At 39.6% G+C, this 15876-nt stretch overlaps 1 protein-coding gene across 33 annotated transcripts in view; it reads left to right on the top strand.

Moving 5' to 3' along the window:
* Window positions 1–15876, top strand: part of MAST2 (microtubule associated serine/threonine kinase 2) — a 260168-nt gene that overhangs the window by 175745 nt on the left and 68547 nt on the right. For all 33 annotated transcript variants that reach the window (XM_078331597.1, XM_078331601.1, XM_035251307.3 and 30 more), the window contains one exon: window positions 10689–10780. In XM_078331597.1, coding sequence (XP_078187723.1) covers window positions 10689–10780 — 92 coding nt within the window. The remainder of the gene's footprint in view (window positions 1–10688; window positions 10781–15876) is intronic.

Genomic DNA, 15876 nt, shown 5'->3' on the forward strand with positions numbered 1-15876 from the left:
AGGACATGAACAGACACTTTTCAAAAGAAGACATACATGCGGCCAAGAACAACAAAAAAAAGCGCAATATCACTGAGCATGAGAGAACTGCAAATCAAAACCACAATGAGATATCATCTCACACTAGGCAGAATGGCTGTTGTTAAAAATTTTTTTAATGGAGAAAGATCCAAGATGGCTGATTACTAGCAACTCGGGATTGTAGCTCCCAGTGAAAGCACAGAGAACAAGAGGACACCACACTTTCAGATGAATTTTTGTTGCTCACAGACCAGGAGATTCCCAGCAGAGGAGCCCCACGGGTCGCCAGCGTGACTCTTGTGGTCAGCTCAGCGGTTTTGCCGGCGCTTCAGCGCGGTGGTTCTTGGTGCAGAGTAAACAGGACTGGGTCCCCTTTTGGTCGACATTTGGAGCTCCGGGAAGGCAGAGTCACGTATTCAGCTGATTGAAAGGGGCACTCAAGAAGGAAGCCAGACCGAAGATTCCTGGGCAGAAAAGCACCATGAATCTTAACACTGCTGTTTTAGCTGGCGGAGTGGGTTGCTCAGATGGGAATGAACAAGTTGGACGTCCACTCAGAGACCTAATTTGAAAGTCGGTAATTACAAAGATTACAGGTGGATAAATTTACAATGATGGGAAGAAACCAGCGTAAAAAGGCTGAGAATACCCAAAACCAGAATGCCTCTCCCTCTACAGGGGATCACCGTTCCTCATCAACAAGGGAATAAGGCCTGATGGAGAACCAGTGTGTTCCATTGACAGAATTGGGCTTCAGAAAGTGGATAGTAATAAACTTCTGTGAGTTAAAAGAACATGATCAAGCCCAATGTAGGGAAACTAAGAACCTTGAAAAAATGTTTGACGAAATCCTAATGAGAATAGACAATCTAGAGAGGAGCATAAGTGAATTAATGGAACTGAAGAACACAATAGGAGAACTCCGCAAAGTATACACAGGTTTTAACAGTCGAATTGATCAAGCAAAAGAAAGGATATCAGAGGTTGAAGACCAACTTAGTGAAATGAAACAAGAAGACAAGATTAGAGAAGGAAGATTAAAAAGGAATGAGCAAAGTCTCCAAGAAATAAGGGACTGTGTGAAAAGACCTAATTTATGTTTGATAGGTGTACCTGAATGCCATGAAGAGAATGAATCCAAGCTGGAAAATATTCTTCAGGATATTATTCAGGAAAACTTTCCTAACCTACTAAGGCAGAACAATACTCAACTCCAGGTAATACAGAGAACACCACAAAGATATTCCTCAAGTAGAGCAACCCCAAGACACATAATGGTTAGATTCACCAGGGTTGAAATAAAGGAGAAAATTCCAAGGGCAGCTAGAGAGAAAGGTCAGGTTACCCATAAAGGAAAGCCTATCAAACTCACAGCAGATCTCTCAGCTGAAATCCTACAGACTAGAAGAGAGTGGGGATCAATATTCAATATCCTCAAAGAAAAGAATTTTCAACCCAGAATCTCATATCCAGCCAAATTAAGCTTCATAAATGAAGGAAAAATAAATTTTTTTGCGAACAAGCAAGCACTCAGAGGTTTCATCACCACCAGGCCTACTTTACAAGAGCTTCTGAAAGAAGCACTACACACAGAAAGGAACAACCAGTATCAGTCATCCCAAAAACTTACCAAAAGGTAAAGAGTATCTCCATAATGAAGAATCTGCATCAACTAATGGGCAAAATAGCCAGCTAGCATTAATCGACAATATTAAACTCACAAATATCAATATTAATCCTAAATTTAAATGGATTAAATGCCCCAATCAAAGACACAGGCAAATTAAATAAAAAGTCAAAACTCATCGGTATGCTGTATCCAGATCCATCTCATAAGCAAGGACACACAAAGACTCTAAACAAAGGGTTGGTGGAAGACTTACCAATCAAATGGAGAGCAAAACAAGACAAAAAAAAAAAAAAACAGGAGTTGTAACTTTCGTCTCTGACAAAATAGACTTTAATAGTAACAAAGACTAAAAGAAACGAAGGACATTACATAATGGTAAAAGGATCAATGCAACAACAGGAGTCAATGATCATAAATATATATGCACCCAATATAGGAACACCCAGATACATAAGACAAGTTTTCAATGACTTATAAAGAGACTTGGACCTCCCGCACAATAATAGTGGGAGACTTTGATACCACATTGTTAATATTCGACGGATCAATGAGATAGAAAATTAACAGGGACATCTATGATTTGAACTCAGACCTGGAACAAGTAAACTCAGTGAATATTTATAGAATTCTTCACCCTAGGTCCACAGAACATACATTTTGCTCAGTATCACATTACACCTATTTTGAAAATGACCACATAATTGGAAGTAAATCACTCTTCAGCATTTGCATAGCATTTTACAGACTTAAATGAAATATTGGTTGGCTGTTTGTTATTTTCTTTCCTTATTCCTTCCTGTCTCCGCTGTTAAGCACAACTATCAGCATAAAAGAGGTTTTTAATACCTATTTTTAGATTGCATTCCAGCCTGGGCAATAGAGCAAGACTCCTGTTCTCTCTCCCCCTTTCTTTCTCTTTCTTTCTTTAAAAAAAAAAAAAATTAAAAAAATAACAGGTGCTGGCAGAGTTGTAGAGGGAAAGGGAACACTTATACACTCTTGGTGGGAGTGTAAATTAGTTCAACCATTGTGGAAAACAGTATGGGGATTACTCAAAGAGCTAAAAGCAGAACTACCATTTCACTGAGAAGTTCCATTACTAAGTATATACTATGAGGACTATAAATCATTCTACCATAAGGACACATGCATTTGAATGTTTATTACAGCACTGTTCACATTAGCAGAGCCATGAATCAACCTAAATGCCCATTCATGATAGATTGGATAAAGAAAATGTGGTACATATATACCATGGAATACCATGTGACCATAAAAAAGAACAAGATCATGTCTTTTGTGAGAACATGGGTGGAGCTGGAGGCTATGATCCTAAGTAAGCTAACACAGAAACAGAAAACCAAATATTGCGTGTTCTCACTTATAAGTGGGAGCTTAATGAAGATAACTCATGAACACAAAGAAAGGAAAATACCAGACAGAGGGATCTACTTGTGGGTGGAGAAAGGGAGGAGGGAGAAGAGTAGAAAAAGTAACTACTGAATACTAGGCCTAATACTTGGGTGATGAGACAACCTGTACAACAAACCCCTGTGTCAGAAGTTTACCTATATATCCTTCACATGTACCCCTGAACCTAAAAAAATAATAATAACTATGGGAGCAGGCTTTGAAGCTTCTAAAATGGGGTCAGGGAAGAGATGTGCAAGTTTCGATAACCTTGAGGGGAAAAAAGAAGAGTCCTTGGTTTGTTTAGAGTAAGCAATTAGAATTGAGACCCCTATATACAATTAGGACCCTCAAAAGGCTTCAGGCTCAGTGCAAGAATGGACTAGGAAAACTACTGGCATGTACAGATTAAAAAGTACTTTCTTCATCTCCTCTGGATTTTAAATAGGACTTTTAATAAGGAAAAGACGTCTCCCTAGAAAATTTCTACCTGTAAGCCTTCACTTAACTGAAATTTGGAGTTGGGGCCTATCCTCTTTGTGTGGTCTAGAAGCTGGTTCTGGGCTGATAATAACCGTGGCTCATCTCTCAGAAACAAACTTAACGCTTCTTTTAAGTGACATACCCTCAAATCGGGTAGCATAGGATTTTCATAAATATAGTTTCACTGAAGGTAAGTTTATAGTTCAAAATTACAAACCAACCAATCTGTCGTAAGTGAAAATCAATAGATAAACAATTGGGAACTTCAGAAAGTAGGATTAGAGGCTGGACCCAGTGGCTCACAACTTTCTTTTTAATAGTTTGGATGGCTGAGGTGAGTGAATTGCTTGAGCCCAGGAGTTTGAAACCAGCCTGGGCAACATGGCAAAACCCTGTCTCTACAAAAAAATGCAAATATTAGCTGAGTGTGATGGCTCATGCTTGTAATCCCAGCACTTTAGGAGGCTGAGGTGGGAGGATCACTTGAGCCTGGGATACTTCTTAGAGCTCACTCTAGAAGAGAAGAAACAGACAATAAACATAATTTATGTAGTAGGTTAGAAGGTGACAGATGCTATTGGGAAAAAAAAAAAAGGTAGAGCAAAGGCCATTCTGGAAAACAGAAAATTGGGAAGGTGGCATTTGAATAAAGTCTTGAAGGAGTGAGGGATTTTTGCCATTGTGTGGTTGAAGGAAGGACATTTCAAGTAAAGGGAACACTGGTCATAGTTGCTAGAAGTGCCTATGTAAAATTAGCAGCCTATAGAAGGTTTTGAGCAGAGGAATGAAATAATCAGATGTGTGCTTTAAAAGAATCACTGTGGCTTGCTTATGTTAAAAACAGATTAGGGTAGAAGACAAGAGTAAACCAGAGCGACTAGTTAGGAGAGTATTGAAATAATCCAGGAAAGCAATAAATAATGTATCATTAATCATAATATAATGGATGGTCAGGTGTGGTGGCTCACGTCTGTAATCCCAGCACTTTGGGAGGCTGAGGAGGGTGGATCATGAGGTCAGGAGTTCAAGACCAGCATGACCAACATGGTGAAACCCTGTCTCTACTAAAAATACAAAAATTAGCTGGGTGTAGTGGCATGTACCTGTGATCCCATCTATTCAGGAGGCTGAAGCAGGAGAATAGCTTAAACCAGGGAGGCAGAGATTGCAGTGAGCCAAGATCATGCCAGTGCACTGCAGCCTGGGCAACAGAGCAAGACTTTCTCTCTCTCTCTCTCTCTCTCTCTCTCTCTCTCTCTCTCTCTCTCTCTCTCTCTCTCTCTCCTCTCTCTCCATATATATATACTATCCTTTATTGGGGAGAGAATATGTATTTTTCTCTCACTTTTACTTCCTCATTTTAATCAGGACATCATCTTGGTTGTTACTCTGAAATATTATAGCATCTGGAATTGCTTGACTATAACCAGCTCCACATTCTTCTTTATATTGTTTATACTTACTGAGACAAAGTGATCTTTTCCTCATTCTAAATTCTAAGAGGTGTCTGTCAAGTACTATCTAGTCACGGAGCGCTCAAGTTCCTAGGAGCAGCAATTACTCTGGGATTTGGAGATTGGAGAGGCCTAAGGGATCTGCAACCAGGCATCCTATTCCACACGCTTTGTTGCTTCACACTGAGAAGCAGGCTTCCTAAGTAAATTTACAGCAGCTCTTGCAGGGGTCAGATTGTCTGAGTGCCGGCTAGTTGCCAGAGGGAGGGGTTTTTGAAGGCTAGAAACAGGCTACTACTCTCCAAATATGGTTGCAATTCATCACTGTCACAGAGAATGCACAGTGTGCCTTAGCCCTTATTCTCACTGTTCACTGAGGTGACCATGGTGAGGCATGTAAGAAAATGCCAGGTCTCACTCTGAGTAACCAAGTGACAGGGATGATTTAACACCAGTCTTTGCATGAGGTAACTCCGGGGGCTTCCAGGCTACCCGGCATCAGCTGAGAGTTAGTGTATCTGACTATGCAGATATCTAATACTTCAACTTATTGGAATAAAAGAATTAAGACTTGCTCTTTATCTTCTTAGCATCCTGGAGAAATGGCCAGAGCCTGCTGAAATGGAAAAATTATCCAGTTCCTTGTTGTGGATCTCAGCTGAGTCATGGTATCTGTAGCAGAGTGTCTGACCTTTTTTTCCCATGGCAGCTGTTAAAGATTTGCCAAGTGAGATTATGTGTACCTTTATTAAAAGGCATGTAGCCTAGAAGATCTTTAATTTTTTGGCTTTTATTTTAAATTTTAAATAAGGTTAAGGCAAATGAAAATGGAATTATCTGTCCCTGAATTTTCAAGACATTTTCACTTTCATACACAAAGATTTAGATATAACAGTTTGATTTACCTTACATAGGCCAGGTGTATATATATCCTTTTTATTTTAATCCTTGTAACAAATCATACTCATTCATTCATTCAACAAGTATTTATTGAGAGCCTACTGTTTGCCAGGCAGTGTACTGGGTATTGAGGAATGCAGCAGTACACAAAGCATACAAAAGCCCTTGCCCTCATACAGCTTAATTTCTGATGAGAAGACAACAAAATGAATGTGCAAAATATATATAGTCACATATATATTGGGGATTAGTTCCAGGACCCACACAGATACCAATATCTGCAGATGACCAAGTCTCTTTTATAAAATAGCATACATAATATTCACATATAATCTACGTGCATCTTCCTATATACTGTTAAGTCATCTCTAGATTATTTATAATATCTAATACAAAGCAAATCTAGGCAAATAGCTGTTATACTGTATTTTAAAAATTTGTGTTATTTAAAAAGTTTTAAAATATGTCTTCTATCCATAGTTGGTTGAATCCATGGATGTAGAACCCACAGCTACAGAGTGCTGACTGTAGTATGTTAGATGATGATAAGTGCTAGGAGAAAAATCTATCAACTAAGGGGGATAGAAGTTTGGGAGGGGTTGCAATTTTAAATAGAATGATTTGGGGAAAATTCACTGAGAAGATTGTACTTGAGCAAAGACCTGAAGGAGGAGGGAGAGCAAGCCTTGAGGCAATCTGGGAGAAACATGAGCAAAGAAAATATCAATTGTGAAGGCCCTGAGATGGGTGGCATGCTTGGCATTTCTAAGAAAGGTGAGGAGGCCTGTGTGGCTGGAGAGTGAGTAGGAGGGAGAGAGGTCATGGAGAATCCATCATACAATGCCTTGTAGGCCATTATCAGAACTGGCTTTTTTCCTCAGTGAGACAAAGAGGATTTTAAGTGAAAGAGTGATATTTTAAGTGAAAGACATGATATTGCTTACATTTTAAAATTATTGTATGTTTTTATTGAGGTATGATTGGAATATAATAGACTGTGATAATGAACATGAAGATAATGAACAGATCTGTAACTCTCAGAAGTTTCCTCATGACTATCTATAATCCATTCCTTGCTTCTTATTGGGCAACTACTAATCTGCAGTCTGTCACTATAGATTAGTTAGCATTTTCTAAAATTTTATATAAATGGAATTGGATCAACTAAATAGTTTGTCTTTGCGAGTCCTACCAATGAAATTTCTTAATTGTGGTTGGTCAAATTCAAATTTTATTTTATATTTTATTTTATTTTACTTTATTTTTTTGAGATGGAGGCTTACTCTGTCATTTAGGCTAGAGTGCAGTGGTGCGATCTCAGCTCACTGCAACTTCCGCCTCCCAGGTTCAAGCAATTCTCCTGCCTCAGCCTCCTGAGTAGCTGGGATTACAGGTGTGCACCACCACGCTCAGCTAATTTTTGTATTTTTAGTAGAGACAGAGTTTCACCATGTTGGTCAGGCTGGTCTCGAACTCCTGACCTCATGATCCACCCGCCTCGGCCTCCCAAAGTGCTGGGATTACAGGCTTGAGCCACCATGCCTGACCTCAAATTTTATTTTTTTTAGTGGTTCTATTTTTGAGAAAATTTGTATTTCACCTCTCCCAATGGGTAGATGTTTATTTCAAGATACATTGCAACCTATTGTCAACACTTCAAACCTGCCAATCATTAACTCCTTGAAGCAGTGTAATTTGTTATCTGTGCCTCCTAAATATTCCTCATATCACCAGTCCTTACTGTGGGTGGTAATTTGTTCACTGCAGTTGCCAATCAGCATGTGTCTCTCTTCAAAAGGAATATTTTTTCACAGAATCCAACATTTCCCTGAGTATGTGACTTCATCTTCCCTTGTTATGGTCTGTGGAAGTCACAGAGAGAGCAACTATTGCTATTATTGGAATTTCAGTCCATACTATGGTCAGTGTCTTCAATTTCTGTTACAAAGTATGCAAGCATTACTTTGAACTACCTCTGATACAACTTAGTGGTTTAGGTCATTCCTTGCAAATCAATGAGTCTTGTTTTAGCCATGAAATCAAGTATCACTGTAGCCATGCTCTGGGGAGAGAAATAATGGGCTTTTGGTATGGTGGATACCCTCATCAGTTAGCTATTGGTTATTTGGAAATTGTTGGTGACTGTTCTGCCCAAACCCTGCCACCTATTTTGCAATGTCTAGTTGAGCACAGGTTATACCACATCTTGGCATACATACCCATAACATCTAATGTTTTTGAAATAAATGCAAATCAAAGTGCAAGACCATGAAGGAATTCGTTTTAATATGTTGGACTTGTATTTGTTTAAATTTATGTGGTGTGATTGATCTGGAAATAATGTCTTTGACTTTCTTTTAGGGCATGTGTCAGAACAATTTCCTGTTAAGTAACATTATGTTTAACTTTTGATTTTAGTATATTTTAGTTTAAATATCCAGGGACAAATTTTTTGATTGAATATATTTGAGAGGCAAATTGTTCAACTCATCCATGAAATCATACAATGTACTCTTTTTTTGTCTGGCATCTTGCTTTCAGCATAATTATTTTTGAGATTCATCCATTATATAAATCAATTGTTCATTCCTTGTTATTGCTGAGTAGAATTCCATTGTATGGATGTACATTGATTTATTTGTCATTCATCTGTCGGTGTTTATTTTAGGTTGTTTGCAGTTTCAGTCTTTCACAAATAATTCACAGAATATAGTTGGGTTCTGCTATTTTATCCAATCTGACAGTCTCTGCTGAATTGGCTGTGTATTTAGAACATTTATATTTAATATGATTATTAGTGTGATTGGGTTTTAATCTGTCATTTGTTTCCTAATTGGCCTAACTGTACTTGTTCTTTCTTCTTTTTCTGGCACAGTCATTGGCCTTGACCTCCCGTAGTAAAGCAATCCTCCTGCCTCAGTCATCCAAGTATCTAGGACTATAGGCATGTGCCACCATGCTCAGCTAATTTTTAAAATTTTTATTTTCTGTACAGATTTGAGGAAGGAAAAGGGGTATTGGAGGTTTGAGGAGAAGATGTGACTTAGTTGTCTTGGAGAGTGAGCAAGCACATTACTCTGGTAAATGTACTAAGATGGTCAGGCAGTAATGAGGACCCACTTGATGTTTGTCACTGTAAATATAAAGATTCATCAGCCAGCATGATTCTGGGTTTTTCTTCAGTCACTCTTAAGTTCCCAGATGCAGTTGCAAAATAGATGGAAAGTGTTTGTAAAGAGTTGGGATTTCACCAGGACTTTGGTGTCCTTGAGAGGTAGCAATGTTTCACTTGGAGCTAGAATTTAAAGTAGACATTCAGAAAAGAAGTTCGAGATATAGGCAGTTTGCTGATGACATACTGAGTTCAAGGAGGCGAAGTACAATCTTTTCTCAAAGGTTCAGAGTAGTGGGAGACTGTCAAGAGAGTGGGTGGCTGGACATTCCATGGTGACTGAGGTAGTTAGGGGTATGGACCTGATTGGATTCCTCCTGATGGTTTCTTAGGGGAAGATGGTTATCATTTCTAAGGGTAATCTCTTTCTAGAGATTGATCTCAGTCCTTCTATCAGCCCTACAGAGTCTGGCTTTGGCCTTCCCCATTGCTCCTATAACCTACTTCATTTTCTGTCATTCTCCTCTCCTGTTATCCACCCTTGACTTCTTTGCTATTTCTTGAACATCTCAAATTTGTTCTTGTCTCAGTGCTTTTACTTTTCTCCCTGCCTCTCAGCTCTGCTTTTGTCTGAGTCCTTCATATCATTCAGCTCTCTCATCAGATTTCACTTCCCTAATCTGCACTCCCACACCAGGCTCTTAGTTCCTTTCTCCTCTCTCTCTCTCTCTCTCTCCCCCTCTTTCCCTCTTTCCCTCTCTTCCTCCCCTCCCCTCCCCTCCCCTCCCCTCCCCTCCCCTCTCCTCCCCTCCCCTCCCCTCCCCTCCCCTCCCCTTCCTTTTCCCACAGCACTGCTCACTTCAGTTATGAGGACAGAGATGTTCTTTTGTTTCCCTACTGCTTCTCTCCTAAAACACTGCCTAGTGGAAAGTAGGTGTTCAATAAATATTTGAATGGATATAAATGGCAACAGAATGAGACCCCATCTCAAAAAGAAAATGATGAATATAAACTTCCCTAATGCCTTTAAAAGATAGACTTTCAAATGAATTATACTGACTTTTCAGTAATAGATGTTACATGAAATCGCTTTTCATCATAATCTGGTTGTCTCCAACCAGAAGAAAAAGCCACAGCATTAACATGTAATGGAAAGCATGGAAATCTAGTTTTATAGAAGAAACCCAGGCCTGTTCTGACATTCATTCTGAAATGAGAATATTACTTAATTCACAGACTAAACAGTTCTAAAAATAATGATTTCATAAATTAAGTCAATATTTTGGGATTCTTAGAGAATATGAGAATATTTTGATTTGTGTTTTTTATTTTGTAAATCAATTTGCAGTGGTCATTCTTCATGAGATACTGTTTAGAACATGATTGTTGCACATAGGGAGCTCCTTGTGTTTGCCTGGGAAGCAAAACTAAACATTGGAAAAGCGCAATGACAATACAAGATGAAAGTCAAGGCAGTGACAAAAGTTATTCCAAGGTGGAACACAGTGGTTTATGGAATCTAACTGGTTCCGAGTGTAACTGCTGACCCAGTTCAGGTTAAAGAAGTATACTGTGCAGCTCATGGAATGGTGCCACTCTTTTGTTCCTTAAGAGCCACTCAAGGTCTCTGGGCCCTTGGTGTGGCCCTATTATAACTCACATTTTGTTTTCATTGCAGTTGTCGGACAAGTAACCGCAAGAGCTTGATTGTGACCTCTAGCACATCACCTACACTACCACGGCCACACTCACCACTCCATGGCCACACAGGTGAGTGCTTAAAGGTTAAGAAAGGTTGAATGAAAGAGTGGCTGCAGATGCCTGATTTCTTTTCTACTTCTTACGTTTTGCAGTTCAGTATATTACATTATCACTTTACTTGGCTGACTGAAGCATACAGAGCTCATGGATTTGCTTTCTGTACGAGAATGAGTTAGCCAGCTTTTGATTCTTAGTTGTTTCTTACCTTGTTCTCTCAACATTCCTGTTAGTCTTGTATATGTCTTGGAGCCAGGTATGTATCCTGGGTTTATGGCCTCTGTTCTAGTGTGTTATGGCTCCATTCATCTTGGGCCATTTGATGAGAAATCCATTAATATTTTGTCCTACCATGCCCAAGGATTAGGGCTTACAGAGAGGGTTTTTTGTCTCATGGGACTCCTGTTAACCTTCCCCCTCTTAGATTAGGAGATAACAAAAGCAAGAGGAGTATTTGTTTGTTTGTTTTTAAATAGAAGTGAAGTCTCTCTATGTTGCCCAAGCTGGTCTTGAAATCCTAGGCTCAAGTGATCCTCCCACCTTGACCTCCAGAGTACTGGGATTATAGGTGTGAGGCACCACACCCAGCTTGGAGTATTTGTTTCATAATGATAATGACATTACATATTGGAATTACAGCAAATGACCTCATGGATTCAGGCTGCTCCACCTGGAATGTGGGCTCTTCCGACAGTGTAAGGACAGATTTACATGGCTCTGAAGAATATATAAAAATTACAAGGCAGCTGGGCACAGTGGCTCCCGCCTGTAATCCCAGCACTTTGGGAGGCCGAGATGGGCCAATTGCTTGAGCTCAAGAGTTTGAGACCAGCCTGGGCAATATAGCAAAACCCCATCTCTACAAAAAATACAAAACTTAGGTGGGCATGGTGGTGTACGCCTGTAGTTCCAGCTACCTGATCAGCTGAGCCCATGGAGGTCAAGATCATACTACTACACTCCAGCCTGGGCAGCAACAGAATGAGACCCTATCTCAAAAAGAAAAAAAAAGCATATGAGGTTTACACATACATTGATTCTGGCACACTCTATTTCCCAGTAGAGGGGCAGAACAAAGACCTCATCGGAATTAGCCATGTGTTTCTGTGTAGAAGATACATTCTTGCATTCCAGGGGAACTAACCACAGGACTCAGCTTTGCTGAAAGGGCTGCTGCACTGCTGTGCAGTTCATTGCTACACTATTTACAATGGAAAGAAACTGTTCAGAGCTTGCTGCCTGGGCATAGAAAGCCATGGTCACTGTTGTCCTAAGCCTGGATCTTGTCTGTCATTGGGCATTAAAGGAGGGTATCAAAGCAGTGAAACAGGTCAGCATCATGCTGAATGAGATTATTCTTCATGGATTTGTTTCCTTGTTCACAGTTTACTGTCTTTGGAGGGAGAAACTGAGGGTTCATGTGGAGTATTTGAGGGCTCTGAGAGTCTGGTGATTCTGAAACTGAATTTTGTCCTTGGGAGAAGGATCTCACCTTCTTTGGCTCAGATTCTCTTAGCCTAGAAGCCAGCCTTTGAGTGTGATGATGGCCTTTTTCCAAGAATGAGTAAATCTCTCAATCACTAGCTGTCACTTTAGAAGATACCACCAAGAGAACAGGGATCCCAGGGAATTGGAGACATACTTGACCTTTAAAGCAAAGCTCTCATTGCACTTAGCTGCTTTCCTCTAAAAAAAAAAAAAAAAAGTTGACTGAAATTAGCTGGATTAGCTCAAATAGCACATCTGGATTTTTAAAGAAACTCAGCTTACATCCGACTTGATCTTTTTATCATATAGAAATAAATTTAACATGTCTAGATCTTGGATATAGTTACACAACCGTAATGTGAGTACTGGGCATTAGTTATTACTGGCTGCTCTTCTCTGAGATGATGATCTCTCTATTTAGATTCCTCACAGTTAGCATTTAATACTAAATCTTCTCTACTCAAGCAGCTTTGATTGAGAATACCACCTGGCCTTTTCAACCTGCCTGGATCTGTATAGACTCCAGCTTTGAGTTAATGTGTGTAAAATACTTAGAACTTTACTAATGTTAGTGTCATCTTTATTATCTCTCAGCAAATCACTGCAGAGAATCTAGCAGGCAAGAATGGACATAAAAGCTCAATTTGTGACTGTAGACTATGCTTATCAAGCTGCTGAGACAGGCAGCACTGATTATTCCACACAGATCCCACTTGACATTAGATTATATCCTCCAATGTTAAACATCCTGAAATTTACATCCACAAGATGTGCCATGACCCTTTACCTTCACTTTTAAGTCTTGAGTCTGTTGAATAATATGAGGCTTGTTAATTTGAAAGTAGGTTCATTTATTCCATACAGTTCAATTCAGTATTAAATATCTACTACATAAGTAGGTTACAGCGTCAGTAATGTCAGTTCAGTAGATACATACCCAACCATTCTGGAAATTCAAATTCCATAGTTTTTTTTTAATTAGTAAACTTTATTTCTTAGAGTAGTTTTAGGTTCACAGCAAAATTGAGGAAGATACTGAGATAAACCATACACCTCCTACCCTAACCTATGTGTAGGCTCCCCATTATCAGCTCCCTATCAAAGTGCTACATTTGTTACAGTTGATGAGCCTACACTGACACATCACCCAGGCACTGCTTTACATTAAGATATACATTCTGTGTGTTTGGGCAACATTATCGTGTTATATATTTACCATTATAGTATCATACAGAGTCTTTTCACTACCCTAAAAATTATCTGTGCTCTGCCTGTTTATTCCTTTCTCACCTTAACTCCTGGCATCCAGTAATCTTTTTACTGTCTCCACAGTTTTGCCTTCTCCAGAATGTCATATAGTTGAAATCATACAGTGTAGCCTTTTCAGATTGGCTTCTTTGACTTAGTAACACATACTGAAGTTTCCTCCATATCTTTTCATGGCTTGATAGCTCATTTCTTTCTAGCAATGTCTGGATATACCACAGTTTACTGAAGGACATCTTGGTTGCTTCCAAGTTTTCGCAATTATGATAAAGCCGCTATAAACATCTGTAGGTAGGTTTTTGGGTAGACATTAGTTTTTAACTTACTTGGGTAAATTAGGAGCACAAGTGCTGTATTGAATGGTAAGAGTATATTTGATTTTGTAAAACAAACAAACAAGAATCTCTCAGGCCGGCCATGGTGGGTCATGCCTGTAATCCCACATTTTTGGAGGCCGAGGGGAGTGGATCACTTAAAGTAAGGAGTTTGAGACCACCCTGGCCAACATGGTGAAACTTCCTCTCTAAAAATACAAAATTAGCCAGGCATTGTGGCACTCGCCTGTAATCCCAGGTACTTGGGAGGCTGAGGCAGGAGAATCACTTGAACCTGGGAGGCAGAGGTTGCAGTGAGCTGAAATCACACCACTGCACTTCAGCATGGGCAACAGAGTGAGACTGTCTCAGAAAAGAAAAGAAAAGAAAAGAAAAACTTCCAAACTGCCTTCCAAAGTGGTGGTACCACTTTACATTCCCACCAGCAGTAAATGATAGCTCCTGTTGCTTCACATTCTTGCCAGCATTTGGTGGTGTCAATGTGTGGATTTTGGTTGTTTTTTTTCCCCTCAAAAGGCAGGGTCTTATGCTCTCATTTAGGCTGGAGTGTGGTGGTGTGATCACAGCTCACTACAGCCTTGAGCTCGTGGGCTCCCAGATTTTGGCCATTCTAATCAGCATATAGTGCTATCTTGTTTAATTTTCAATTCCTGGCAGGACATGGTGGCTCATACTTGTAATCCCAGCACTTTGGGAGGCTCAGGTAGTTTTTTTTTTTCCTTTTTTTTGAGACAGAGTCTCATGATCTCGGCTCACTACAACCTCTACCTCCCTGGTTCAAACAATTCTCCAGCTTCATCCTTCTAAGTAGCTGCAACTACAGGCGTATGCCACCATACCAGGCTAATTCTGTATTTTTAGTACAGATGAGGTTTCACCATGTTGACTAGGCTGGTCATGAACTCCTGACCTCAAGTGATCCACCCACCTCAGCCTCCCAAAGTGCTGGGATTACAGGCATGAGTCACAGCACCTGGCCTTGCATATAACTTTTGACTGCCCAAAAACTTTACTATTAGCCTGCTGTTAACCAGAAGCCTTACTGATAAGCTGATTAACATATATTTTGTATGTTTTGTGTATTATATACTATACTATTACAATAAAATAAGCTAGAGAAAAAATGTTACTAAGAAAATCATAGGAAGAGAAAATATACTTTCTGTTCATTAAGTGCAAGTGGATCATCGTAAAGGTCTTCGTTCTCATCATCTTCACATTGAGTAGGCTTAGGAAGATGAAGGGTTAGTATTGCTATCTCAGGAGTGGCAGCAGCAGAAGAGGTGAAGGAGATGGAAAGGGAGGCAGGAGGGGCAGGCACATTCTGTAAGTTTTACTGAAAAATTTACGTGTAAGTGCACACTTCAAACCTGTGTTGTTCAAAGGTCCACTGTAATCCAAATCAACCTTCAAATACCACTATACCACTTTGCCTTTTGACAATAAAATATACCTAAATCCTCTCTTCAGCACCTTATACCTTTGCTGTCATTCATTTCCCATATATATAAGCATATGTGTGTGTATATAATATATGTAAAAGCATACCTAATCACATACATTGTTGCTGTTACAGGTTAAGCACCCCCAGTCCAAAAATCCGAAATCCAAAGCACAAAACTTTTAAAGCACCAACATGAACCTCACAGGAAATGCTTGTTGGAACCTTTTAGATTTGGGGTTTTCAGATTGGAAATGTTCAGCTGGTTACTATAATGCAAATATTTCAAAATCAGAAAAAAATTTGAAATTTAAAACACTTCTAGTCCCAATCATTTTGGATAAGGGATACTTATCCTAGATTATGTTGAACAAACTTATCTAGTAGCCATATTAAGAATAAGAAAAATAAGTTGGCTGGGCACAGTGGCTCATGCCTGTAAATCCCAGCACTTTGGGAGGCTGAGGCGGGCGGATCACCTGAGGTCAGGAATTCGAGACCAACCTGACCAACATGGAGAAACCCCATCTCTACTGAAAATAACAAATTAGCTGGGTTTGGTGGCCCATGCCTTAATC

Source organism: Callithrix jacchus, chromosome 7, assembly GCF_049354715.1.
Source record: "Callithrix jacchus isolate 240 chromosome 7, calJac240_pri, whole genome shotgun sequence".
In the NCBI taxonomy this organism is placed as follows: domain Eukaryota; kingdom Metazoa; phylum Chordata; class Mammalia; order Primates; family Cebidae; genus Callithrix; species Callithrix jacchus.